The sequence below is a fragment of the Dermacentor andersoni genome, chromosome 11 (genome assembly GCF_023375885.2).
Source record: "Dermacentor andersoni chromosome 11, qqDerAnde1_hic_scaffold, whole genome shotgun sequence".
Taxonomy (NCBI): domain Eukaryota; kingdom Metazoa; phylum Arthropoda; class Arachnida; order Ixodida; family Ixodidae; genus Dermacentor; species Dermacentor andersoni.
In genome coordinates this window covers 2,817,945-2,831,605 of record NC_092824.1, presented here as the reverse complement: position 1 = coordinate 2,831,605, position 13,661 = coordinate 2,817,945, and the positions used below count along the sequence as shown (strand labels likewise).

Sequence of the window (13,661 nt, the reverse complement as noted above, 5' to 3'; positions counted from 1 at the left end):
TCTTCATAGAAGCTTTCGACTTGCTGGTCATCACGACTGGATGTAGGCGTGTAGACCTGTACGACCTTCAATTTGTACCTCTTAAGTTTTACAACAAGGCCTGCCACCCTCTCGTTAATGCTATAGAATTCCTCTTTGTTACCAGCTATATCCTTATTACTAATCAGGAACCTGACTCCTAGTTCGCTTCTCTCTGCTAAACCCCGGTAGCACAGGATGTGCCCGCTTTTTAGCACTGTTTATGCTTCATTTGTCCTTTTAACCTCACTGAGTCCTATTATATCCCATTTAATGCCCACTAATTCCTCCAATAGCACTACTAGACTCGCCTCACTAGATAACATTCTAGCGTTAAACGTTGCCAGGTTCAGATTCCAATGGCGGCCTGTCCGGATCCAGAGATTCTTGGCACCCGGAAATTGACAGCTCGCTCCAAACTTTGGCAGCACCAGCAACGGCTTTGTCGCACTCATCAGAATTTAGTCATCACTGGGCACGCTGAAGCCGGCACATCTGAACCAATTTCAGATGAACCACTTGTACACGGCCGTGACTACGCGTCAGGCACTACGGGCACCGGGTCGAGAGTTTGTCCGCTTTAGCCCTAATCTCACTCTTATTCTTTAAGATCGTGCTGAGAGTGCCCCTTGGAATCTTGCACGCTGCAAGGCAACCGATTTCTCACTGCGTTCGACCCGATGTATTATTTCAAGCTTCACGGCGAAGGGCAAATTCTGCCGTTTCATCCCAGCAACATTGCATAGAAGGTCCACAAGGCGCAAACGCAATGAACCCGAAAAGCAGTGGGAGAACTCACACTTGCGCCATCTTGCACGACGAGGGCACAAGAGCCTCTGATTGGCTGTCTGAGCAAGTGCTGTGGGCGGGCCAAGATCATTTTCAATAAAACTTGGTACTGGGCTAGTTGGTGATGCATTCTTTAAAACTGAAGGTAGCGCTAAAAAGGACGAACACACGGTGAAAAGACGACACAACGACGAAGAAACACTTGAACGAGAGTGACTTGACGTGAGACGCCGAAGGAGAAAACACACAAAATGATGGGCCCACTGTACTAGAATTATGCTTCAATAAAACTAGGTGCTGGGCCAGTTGGCGATGCATTTTTTAAAACTGAAGGTAGCGTTAAAAGGACGAACACACGTTGAAAAGACGACACAACGACGAAGAAACGCTTGAACGAGGGTGACTTGACATGAAACGCCGAAGGAGAAAACACACAAAAAGATGAGCCCACTGTACTAGAAATATGCTTCAATAAAACTTGGTGCTGGGCTAGTTGGTGATGCATTCTTTAAAACCGAAGGTAGCGCTAAAAAGAACGAACACACGGTGAAAAGACGACACAACGATGAAGAAACGCTTTTCACCGTGTGTTCGTCCTTTTTAGCGCTACGTTCAGTTTTAAAGAAAACAAGATCATTTTTTACAGGGGGGTGTCGACGGCTCACTTGACACAGCAAGCGATTTGATGGAGCCGCGCCGCCGGGCTTCCTCGCCACCGCGAGGGAAAGCGAACTTCTGGGGGTACTTTTCCGCCGCTTGACATGCAATATATTGGGAATTGCTACTATTTTTGTTTGATGTAAGCGTAACTTTTGATATATATATACTCATTGTAACTACATCATCATCGTCAGCCTGGTTACGCCCACTGCAGGGCAAAGGCCTCTCCCATACTTCTCCAACTACCCCGGTCACATACTAATTGTGGCCATGTTGTCCCTGCAAAGTTCTTAATCTCATCCGCCCACCTAACTTTCCGCCGCCCCCTGCTACGCTTCCCTTCCCTTGGAATCCAGTCCGTAACCCTTAATGACCATCAGTTCATCATGCAAAAAAGAAGTGAGGCGTGCAGACAGGACACAAGAGTAGAGAAGTGGACAACACAAACGCCAACTATCAACTGAAGGGAGCACTGAGGTGAAAAAAGAAAGAGGACACAAAACTCACCTGTGCAAGCTCAGGAATGGTAACACCACGTGTCAGTCGGGTACACGTGCCGGTCTACGTGAGAGATAACTGTTAAGGCAATTAATCTCTTCCTTATGTAAAGTAATCGAAGGCTGACTCACACATGCACTTCCACCATTATAGATATGCCATGCCTCTACCATAAGACACGTATCTTCATTCTTATGCCTGTACAATATCGCGCATTCATCTAACTCTGGCGTGCAGTTACAATCTTGGCAATGTAGCAAAAGATTAGAAGGCAATCCACCGGTTAACGACCTTTTATGTTCCATTAGCCTCTGATTGATACACCGTCCCATTTGTCCTACGTAGAACTGGCCACAGCTAAGGGGAATTTTATAAACCACACCCATACAACAGTCAGTAAAACTGTTGTTCCTATTGTGCTTCACTGGACAAATATCTGTTTGTTTTTTGCCTTTTACCTGCTCCTTTTTTCTCTGTATGGCAGCGCATATCTTACCTAGCTTATTGTGAGCAGTGCAAGCAACATTAACGTCATATCTACTTGCAACTTTTTTAAGCCTGTGCGACACTGAATGAATATACGGAATAGCCACTACTCTTTTTTTGCTATTACTGCTTTCTGTAATCACGTCCGCCCCTCTCGAAACCGACTTCTTTGTGGTTTGTCTTTGCTTCATGTCTCGAAAGCTGGGCTTTCTCCTCCATTCTGTTGGTGGCCATAGGAGGTTTGCTTTTAAAGAAGCTCAAAATGGCGCTCACCGCAACCACACAGGAAAAGTGGAAACCAAAAAATGGTTGTGCTGACGCCTTACATACATGCAGTTTTGCACAACCTGAAGAAAGTAGGATGCAAGCATGAGGTGGACGCAGTTTTCACAGCCTTCCCTGTGCGCTAGCGAGGGTGTGCTCTGTAATACATGATCGGAGTGAAAAGTAAAAAAAAAAAATGCACGCAAGAGACACGTAAACCTCTTTTTGACTTGCGCCACTGGGATCGTTTACCAGATTCTGCTTCGCTGTGGCAAAGTTTACATTAGCCAAACAGGTCAATGCGTTGGCGGGCTAGTTGGTGCGAATCCATGAATACTTTGTTTAGCGCAAAACGACAGAGACAAAAAAGACGACAGGACAAGGCGCTAAACTCGGGGAGCACTCGGCATCTTTAAATACTGTTGTGGGTGGTACTCCCCTACGTGCACACATCAAAGATTGCAGTTGCACTCCGCTATATAGAAATGCAGCCATTTGAAACAAGTCTAATGACAGACTGGCGAGAGAAATTATTGAGGCTGGCCAGATATACGCACAATCTGCCACATGTGTCACTGTCCCATCAGTTCCCTTGACGGATAAAGAAATGAGGTATCTCCTTAGGTGTCCACATTTTTTACAATTTTTACATGGGATTATGCATAAACTTTGTATCAGCCTTTTGATTGCGTATGTGCGGTCCTTCGCTTACTGGAAAACCTCTAATTAAACTTCAATTGTAAATGAGCGTCTGTCCTGTTTGCTCCATTTCCTCCTACCCGTATTTCCGTTCAACGACATAGATGATGCACCAACTGGCCCAACAGTCTACACTTCTGAATCTCATTAGGAGCTTGAATTCTTGCCTGGATCGCCAACTTTGCTTTCTCCTTTTTGTCCACGCTGGTGTGTGCAGCAATTAACTGCTAATGAAATTGGTCCCATGATGTCAGTGTCATCTCGTGGTTCAAGAACTACGTCTGCAGAATCTCTGAGAGCGAAGTACACATTATGCAGCTTGCGCTTTTGGGACCACCTGTTGAATTCGGCGACCCTTTTCGAAGTGGTTGAGCCAGTCTTCAATATCTTCAACAGCACCTCCGTGGAACGCATTGGATGTCTGCGGCTTATGCAGAAGGATCTGCGCCAGCGCAGCAATTGCAGTAGTAGATGGTTGATGCATTGTCCTGGTAGAATCGGGTTCAAAGATATAGATGATGCACGAACTGGCCCAACAGTACGCTTCTGAATCTCATTAGGAGCTTGAATTCTTGCCTGGCTGTGCTGTGGCTGGAGCTCGTGAAGACTACGGCTGGTACGTACGTGCACAGGGGTGAACTCTGTCAGGCTACTCACTGGCATCGAGTCAAGAGAGGGCTGCATTTTCAGCGATCGTATCATGTACCTGGCACTTCCACCGGATATATGTCCCGAAGTTAACAAGCGAGGCCTTGGCAAAACAATGTTCTTCTATAGACCGTTTTTTCGTAGGCGCCGCCATATTGTGAACGCAGTGGCGCCGCCTATGAGCAGCGCCATACTGGCTTGGGTGAAAGTGGTCTTTTGCATGGCAGGTATACGCTCGGCGGTACGTTCTGGCATTTGTTTTCGCGGTCGTGCAGTCTGTTTAGTATGACGTGCGTCTTCTACGTGGTAAACTGTTCTGTGAGACGTGCTGAAGTGGTTTAAGGCGTCATGGCCTGAATTTTTGCTTGCGTGGAGGTGGAAGGAAACACGCAGCGCGATGTGTGCGCGCATATTTGAGCCTACAATCAGCCTCGGAGATCAATTGTGTATTTCCGAATGTTCCAATCACTAGTGTCCTCTATTTTTAAGCTCTATTTCTAAGCTCTATCCTCTATTTCTAAGCTGCGGTTTAGGAGCCATGAAACATACGCGACGATCGTAGCAGCGTGGGTATCGTTCTGCTACGATAGGAGCTGTGCTGTTATACTTTGACAAGCGTTCAAACTGTTTGCTGCAGCTTACATTGCGTGACTACTTGGTTGGATGGACGAGGTTTCCACCCATGAATAAAATAGTTTTGGCTAGTAATAGCAGCATACCTAACAGTCTGAATTAAGCTTGTCCAGCAAAGCGACCGTTTACGAACTGCGCGAGCGTCCTAAGCAGTAGTAGGTGCTGGATTAGATATATTTGTTCTATATAGCGCATGGTCCAAGCATACGGCATCAGCGGTTATATATTTTTAAACGTTGTGTGGCGTTAGCCTGTTTTCTCTTGCTTTTTAGAGAAAGAGGATGATAACCGAATTTTTTTTTTTTCGGTTGTGTTCGTTCAGTTCTCTACGACGCACTCACACGTAATATGGAAATATTGCGCTCAAAAATAGCCATCGCATTCTTTTTATGCAAACCCTCTCATGTATTATGGCTGTATACAGGCCAAAGAGGCAATGATGATCCACACAGCTTATATGTATCGTGCTGGCTCACCAACCGCAGTGATCGCTGTGTTGAGCAGCACCATGGGCATCATGCAGCAAGGCTAGCGTAGACATATAGTAATTTTAAGCATACTAGACTTGAAATGCGTGAGAACGATGCCAGTGTATCACAAATATTTGATAGCGCCTGCCACTCAGATGTTTCGTGGTTGCCTTAGGTTGGCTGTGCATGAGCATGCGCTATGTTTTATGTTTTACTCCCGACGCCAATCGATCAGACAGTGAGCTAATTTACCATTTAATGATGGTAATAAAGAGACTCCAGTTTTCATTGTTAATTTAAAATCGATATAAGCAAAATTGTAAACAACACATACACGCACCGCAACTGATAATGCCCGTACACGGCGGCTGATTATGCGCATCACATTTTTGCGCCCCCAAGACATACTTCTGCCTACAGTAGTTACCGATGCACTGAAAGGCTTCCCTGATGACCTTATATGAACGAACATGGCGTAAACTTCACAAAGTAAGATCTAAAACATCTTGAAATCGTTCCGCAGCATGCGACAGCAATACTTTTAAGCAGCGCCGTGCCGGATCGCCCAAGCCAGAGAGGAGGAAAGGCTCTCCGCGCACCCTATCCTTCTCGCCCGATGAAACGGTCTATAAATGGTTGACAATTGGAGAGCACGCATTTCACTTTGCACTTCGTCATTCCCATTCAAGTAGCCGGTGAGGGCAGCCTATCTCGTGCAACTATCGGTGCTGAAATCGCCGCTGTCTAGTTCAGAAGGATTGGAGAAACTCCCTGTGTCGTTGGAAGACATTGTCAGCTTTGCTTTTTTGGCATTAGCACAATGTGTATTGTGTGTTTAGCACGCATTCTGTGTGTTTACATTACGACAGTGTAGGATCTGATGTCATTGACTCATCGCGACGTCACACGAAGCCGCTACTCGTTTCGGTTTCGTTAACTCGTTTATTGGCAATTTAGAATTATTCATGCTTATAAGCCAATTGAACCACCCTACCGGTGACAGAAATGTCAATGCCATTTGAAAATGGCTTGAGTGTGTCAAACACTAAATGCAGGGGCCATTTGTGACCAGTTCCCACTGATTGAGCAATCCAGAGGCAAGCACTGCTCACGTGCTTGGGGGACATGGTGCACATATGACTAAAACGGTTTTTTCGTCCATGCAGCACCTGTGCAAAGGCTTCTCAGGAGCAGGCAGCACCTGCAGCTGTGTTCTTTTTTTCACAAGAAAGTTATCTGTCATGAGTTTTTTGCCTTCGAGAAAATTTTCTTTTTTTTCATTTTTCGTTACCTGCTTCACCTAGTTGTAGGCATTATAGCAGGGGCTACAATTCACGAAACAAGACATACACAATGTCACCTTCATGAAGCATGAAAGAAATCATCATTAGCAGTCATGAAAAAATTAGCATTGAGCATTTTGCTAGTGTGGGGCAGCTTTAAAGGGACCCTGAAACGATTTTGACGATTTTCTACAAACTTACTGAGCCGTTAGAGTAGGTCCTTCTGATCATTAATTGACGCATCTAAGTGCTCCGCATAAAGTGTGTAATTTATTATAAGGATTTAAAAATGCACATCGCTGCCGATCGCAGCGCACTGCGCCGCAGAATTTTAAGCCGCCCCTACCCATATGACGTTAGTGGGGTGAGCTATCCGATTGGCTGACCAGGGCGCATGATCGATAATTTTTCCAACTTTATGGTAAACAAATGATGTTCATAATAGTTGGAATGTTAGTTAATTTGATTTTATAAAAGGAAAGTAACATAAAGGGAATGCACAAGAACAATTTTTCAGTACACTTAAGCACTTCCAGCACACAGCGTCGTCTGCTTGTGTTACAATGTGCTCCGTCTTTGACGAGAGCTCCGCTGTCAGTGTCCGTCTGTCTTTTCGCGAGTGCTGATTCGACTTTGTTGTGTTGTGGGCTGCAAACGTAGCGACTGGCAGTATGTCAAGCTGCGACATCGTGTCCCTCTGCAAGCCAGTTGACGAGCGGACTGGCTGCAGCGCATCGGACTGCTGCCATCCGATCGGCGCCAGGATTTACGCGATTGCGGCCGTCACTTTACACTGGAAGATTACTAACGCAATAAGAGTTTCGCGAGTCCGGTATTAGAGTAAACGCAAGCGCAAGGGGACAGGGCCTGGCCGTGTCCGCCTGCGTGTCGTTTCACGGTATGAACAGAAGCGCAAATGTGAATGGTCTGCATGTTGCAGCCACCTGGAGGCATAGAACTCAACCAGACACAGTAGCAGTAACAAAATGTATTCTTCTTTGCTGCTGGTGTAAATTTTTCACAGGAGTGTAATCGTTAAGACTTTGTTATTGTAAATGTTTAAAATGTTTTACACTTAGAGCAATATTAGCTCTTTCTTTGGCTGGTTAAGCTCAGTGCCAACAGGTGGCTGGACCGTGGAGACCGATCAGGCAGCTCACGTATGTCTACGCTAAAGTTCCTTCATCAGCTTGAGTTTCTCTACTGTTCCATCGAAACGTTCAGCTAGTGTTTGGTTACCGGAATACCAGACACGTTCGGCATGACGACAGAATGCTCGCAACACACGCTGCTTCGATAGCTCTTGCTTGGGGTCGACGGCCAAGTGGCTAGTGGAGAGGTTGCACGCGGGCGTGGGCAGGGGCGGGCAGGGGCGGGCTCCATAACAACCGGAAGTGGACGATGTGATGTCACATGGTGACGCAGAACCAGGGAAGGCGGAGCTTAGCCCCAATCGCTCCGCGAACGAGTTGAGGAGGAAAAGCATAGCTAGGGAGGAGGGTAACTTGTAATCATTTGTAGCTCCATTAATATGTAACACTTTACTTAAATTGTGGTGCGAATGTTCTACTTAAGCTGTACCCTACGCTTATAAAAAATTTGTCCGAGCCATTTCAGGGGCCCTTTAAGATCATCATTCACGTTTGCATTTATTTGCTTCTGCAGGAAGCTTTCTACCTGACAGACCGGGTGATGACGGTGTCCTTCCACAAGTACGGCAACTACTTCTTTCCCGGTACTGGCGACATGTACGAGCTTGGCGCCGAGAGTGGCCGCTACTACTCGGTCAATGTCCCCCTCAAGGAAGGCATTGACGATGCCAGCTACTTTCAGGTGAGTGTTGTTTTGAACCACGAACGATAACATTTAAAAAAAAATATATTATGCTGATTTATTTCATTTGGTACAGTTTATCAATCACAGGCAGAGTGTGAACACACCATCAGAGCTCCTGAAGTGAAACTGTCCTATCCGCAGGGTGTGAGGAATGTTGCCCTCGGCTACACCCGTCTTAGGGTCAACTACATAGGTTGATATAGTCAAATTTGTTTTTTTCTTTTTGCTATCTCGAGCTTTTCCTTTAAAACGAGTAAACACTAAAAATAAATGTGAAGTAAAAGTTGAGAAAATCATACTTTTCCTATGGGCAAAAATAGGGTAATTTGGAAGTGCCATTGCATCGCAGCTTTCGTTAGTGCAAAGTCTCCACCTTGATACCATCTTATCTCTTTCCGTACTGCGCCCATTGTGCATCGTCAGCCCACTAATGATGGTTTGAAACACTGCTTTCGGGACCTTCCGCGCTGCTCATGGACACACTGCCCTATTGGACGTGAACAAGAAGACAATATTTTTATTTTCTAAGCAGTTTGCTTTTTTTCCCGCCAGGTGGTGATTTTTAAACATGCTTTGAAGTTTAGCGAATGTCAAAGTAGCAAACAAAAATGGCCACCCGCTATCGAATGTTTGAAACACCGCTCATGGACACACTTCACCGTCGGGCACGAAGGAGGAGAGCTGTATTTTTGTTTTCTAAGCAGTCCGATTTTTTTCCAGGAGGTGGTAATTTTTCGAACCCACTCCCAAGTTTCACGATCGTCAAAGTAGGAAGCAAAAATGGCTGCCTCCAGGAGCATGCGCGCTCGTCGAAAGATCGCAGATCTCGTGATTCCGCTGCGTCTGAGGCTCATTTTATCGATGGCTCGAGCGGAAGCTATTCTGAGGATGCTGCCTTTTCGTCGAACTTGGACTCTGAGAGCGACGACGACAAAACCAGCCCGGAACACTGGCAGCCGCAGCCCGGCACGCCCAACTAGTTCTTTTCGTTAAGTTTTTGTATTGAAATACCTGTTCGATGAAAAATTTAGATTTTTTTTGAAGTAGTGCCATTAGATAGCAAAACATTTTGTATATGTTATAATTTTTTTATATATTTTTCTTACTAGGTACAAGTGTGTCTTTACAAACTTTGTTCGGTGTTATCTCACAATCTTGATTCTGAGAATTTATGTATATTTTTTATGACATATATCTCGGTAATGAAACTTTTATGCATGAAAAGTGCGTTCATTCTGCTTTTTGTTGTTGTATTACTTAAAATGTTCAGTGCAGTAGTTCCTTCAGAAAAATATATCTGGCGTAACCTACAAAAAAGATCAATTCTCCCCATGGTAGAGAAAGAGTTAATGAGGAGAGATGAGAGCATCAGACAGCTTTGAGGCCATATTTTGATTTGCAAAAATAAGAGTTGTGAGCAAGGAGAGGAAAAGCTAGCATTGGAGTTTGTTACAGCTTCCACATCTGCACAGAAAGCACTCGTATTAGCTTGCGCAGATAGCTGGTGCATGCATTTGGACAGCGGCAAGCTGTGCCATTCTTTGTTCTGATAGTGTTTGGCGATTGTGTTGGGCTGGCTTGCATTTCATTCATTAGTGTATCAAAAATGCAAACTCGTTGAACATACCATTCACAATGCACACAGGTCGTATTGAAAGAGAAAAAAATGTGAAGGAAAAAACTTAGAACTGCGGTTTGTAACTGAAGTTGGTAACTTATTTGCATGTGCTCCCAACGTGTTGAACCAAACCGGAACTGAACCGAAAACCAGAACTGAGCTACAGTGAAACCTGGATGTAATGAAGCTCTATGTAATCCTGGATTTAAAAAAATTTTTTCATTCCTCCATGCCACCCCCGTAGAAGCCCATGTATTTCTGGCCTCTACGTAATGAAGGCATGGCAGTTGACCTTGTTGTAACAAATTTTGAACGCTTATCATTTATTATTGTACCGAAAATTTTGGGTAAATAATGTGTAACTGTTGTAATTGATAAATGATAAATGGCTGATCGCGAGAGGAATGCATGCGGTCGCAGCGAGCCAGAGCAATCGATTCAGTGTACTGCAATGATGATGATGAAAGCCGCTAGCTCCCCTAGCGCCTCTCTGTGACAAGCAAATCAGCCTCTGCATTTTTCACTCATGTATTGTGACACCAGGATTTCACTACCGTGCCTGCCTGTTCTAGTTTTTTTTTAGGCTTATATGTGTTGCCACGGCACGGTGGCAGGTGTGCACGTGAGAGTGAATGCTATTTCATTTCATTTAATTTTATTACTTTAAAAGCCCCATAGGGGCATTACATAAGGGATGGGCATACATATATTTATTATACATCATTTTAAGAATAACAGAGCATAAGTTGGAATAACAGAGCATAAGTTACAACATACGTGAAAATTAAGTACATAATTCCATCTAGTACACACATAGCATATCCCTTACATTCTTTAATTCTAAAATATGGTCTATTAGCTTTTGCATGAATGTAGGTGCACAGGTAATGGCGGCAATTTGGTGGGGCAGGTTGTTCCAATCTGTTGCTGCGCGAAAGAAGAATGAGCCTGAAAAAGTGGTAGTATGAGTGCGAGGGCGACCAACTTGGTACACGTGCCGAGTGCGATGTGATATACGGGCAGCGGGAATAATGTATGGTGGTTGATTAAGGGGGGACGCGGGTTTTACATCGCGAAAAATGGCAAAAAGATGATTTTTTGAAAATCACATTTTCAGTTTCTATAACTCTTTTTCTATCCGACTCTGAAATATCATCCACATAAACCACGTAGAAGTGCTCTAAAAAAGTGTTTTATCGGCCAAGGTGGCAAAACATTTCGCTGAAATCAAGAAAGAACAGCGTTTTTCACGCCGCAATATCTCCAGAACAGCGTGCCCAAGCGCCGCCATCTTGGTCTCGTTGGAAAGCGCATTTCTCCGTCTTCGAATTTGCCGCTTCAGTGATGTCCTCCATACAGTAACATGCGCACAAAAAGCAAATGGTTGAAGGTCGTGCCGGAGCCTGTGATTGGCTGCGCCACCCACGTGACCCCAGCGCGGTTCGTCATTGGTCCGGCGCTCGCATCGTCTGCTCGGCTCTTTGCACCTCGCGAGTCTGAATGTCTCCACTCGCCGTAATCTTGATGTGTCAAAACGGGCGCTACGCGGACATCGCAGTAGCGTGGCCGATTCCTACGCTTGTGGACGTTTCAGACTCACGGCTAAGCATTCCAAGCATCGGCGACGCGGACTTCGCGACCAAGAATCGCGCGCAGAATCCTCGGTCATGCGGCTAAGCCTTTCAGCACTCGGTGTTTCAGAATTCGTGACGAAGCACATCGCGCATGCAATGGTCGGACACGCGGCTAAACATTTCGCGCATAGGGAGTCTCCGACTCGGCGATCATGAACATCACGCACGGACTTGTCGGACCCTCACCTAATCATCTTGTGCATCGGCGCCTCTGACTACGCGAACAAGAGCATCGAGTGTTGACTCCTCGAGCCCGCGTCTATGCATTTCACGCGTGGGCACCTCGGACTGCGCGAATGAGCGCATCGAGTGTCGACTCCTCGAGCTCACATCTAGGCATTTCGCGCGTCGGTACCTCCGACTGCATGAATAAGCGCATCGAGTGTCGACTCCTTGAACCCGCGTCTAGGCATTTCGCGCATCGGCACCTCGGAGCGGCGCGAGTAAGGGCATCGAGCGTCGACTCCTCGGACTGCGCGGCTGGGCATTTCGCGCGTCGGCACCTCGGACCCACAACCAAGCATATTGCTCATTCACTCTATGATCATATTGTCACGATAGCTCGGAACAATAACTATCATACCCCCCCCCCCCCCCCCCCCTTCATAAAGAGAACCTCATTATGAGCTCTGTTCACTAGGCCCCTTGGGCTGGCACAGACACCTGGCTGCAGAAGTGATGAGGCATCATACAAAAGTACAATTCTGGAAAGCACCTAGCAGCTACAAAACTATCACTGGCTCTCTGATCTTAAGTTCTGCAGGTATTGTCAAGTAAAGATGATTTGGGAAGCTACTGACACTCAGAGCATTCATTCAGTAACATGGTCAATTCTACCAAAAGAAAAAAGAATGTATCACTGATTGTACTGGAGATTGCTATCGCTCGGGCAGCCTGCAGGTACAGGCTGCCTGAATGTACATTGGAACTATATTCATGCCCACATGTAGTTCTGCACGTCACTTGGTTTGAAACTTAGGCACCATGCTCTTTGTAGAGCAGCAGCAGCAGCAGTGAAGAATGCCCAGTAAAAAGAAACAAAGGGGGGGGGGGAGCACACCAGACCAGAGGCCACATGTACAAGAAGCCCCACATCACAAAACACCCCAAAGACTACAAGTTTGGTGCCCTTTAGAGAACTGAGGAGAAGGTGAAACTTTGAGAGCCGTTTTCTCAAAACAGTTTTTCTGCCTTTCTGCTCAGTTTCTGGAGCTGATTTCTTTGTTGCCATTTAACATATTTTGACTTCGTTTTTTGTTTTGTCACGTTGCTTGGGCTACAGTGCAAGTCGTGACATTCTCGCTTTCTTATCTTGACCCTTTGTAAGTTTACGATATGGCTGTTCGTCTACCCTGAAAGTACGCTTCATGCGAAGGTAATATAAAATACGGCACTCCAAAAAATTTGTGTTGCAAAAAAAAAAATTCAAGAATGTCACGACCTTCAGCACGCATTTTGCTATGCAGTCAATACTTAAGAGGAAGCTTTAGCTCGGGCCCAACTCCGACGCGGCCTATTCAAATACATGTAAAACGCAAAAACATTTTTATGAGATAACCCCTGGACCGATTTTGATGAAATTCGTTGCATTTGAAAGAGAAAGTTAAATTCTAGTGACTGTTGGAAGCGGAATTTCGATTTAGGGCTTGAATTTTCTTAAATCGATTTTCAAATATTTGACCGTTTGAAAAAAATGGAAGCACGAAGTTTACAAATTCATAGCTCTGCATCAAGAATTGATATCGCGGTTCTGTAAACGGCATCCATTAGATCATTCAAAGCAGACAAATTTAATATGTCATTTTACATCTTACGTGAATTTGTTACGTTGGTTACAACGGTATTGCAAAAGTTGTATTTCCCTATGATTAACCCTTTCGCTGTCGGACGTTTCTGGCCGTGACGCACCCCCAGTGTCGGCTTGGTTTCAGGGAACGAGCATAACAGGGAATGAACATAGCAATTTATTTTTGATTATGATTGGTATACAAATAACATAGTCAATGCAATATGCACATTTCAGTGTTCTGCAGCTGTTGTTAGTAAACATCATCATCATCATCAGCCTGACTATAAAATCTGTTCAACATCCGAATCTGACGATGCGGAACCCTCTTCGTCTCAA

At 45.3% G+C, this 13,661-nt stretch overlaps 1 protein-coding gene across 2 annotated transcripts in view; it reads left to right on the top strand.

Annotated features, from left to right (window-relative positions):
* Positions 1-13,661, top strand: part of HDAC3 (histone deacetylase 3) — a 173,997-nt gene that overhangs the window by 104,633 nt on the left and 55,703 nt on the right. For both annotated transcript variants that reach the window (XM_050167612.3, XM_050167611.3), the window contains exon 6: positions 8,114-8,281. In XM_050167612.3, the coding sequence (XP_050023569.1) occupies positions 8,114-8,281 (168 nt within the window). The remainder of the gene's footprint in view (positions 1-8,113; positions 8,282-13,661) is intronic.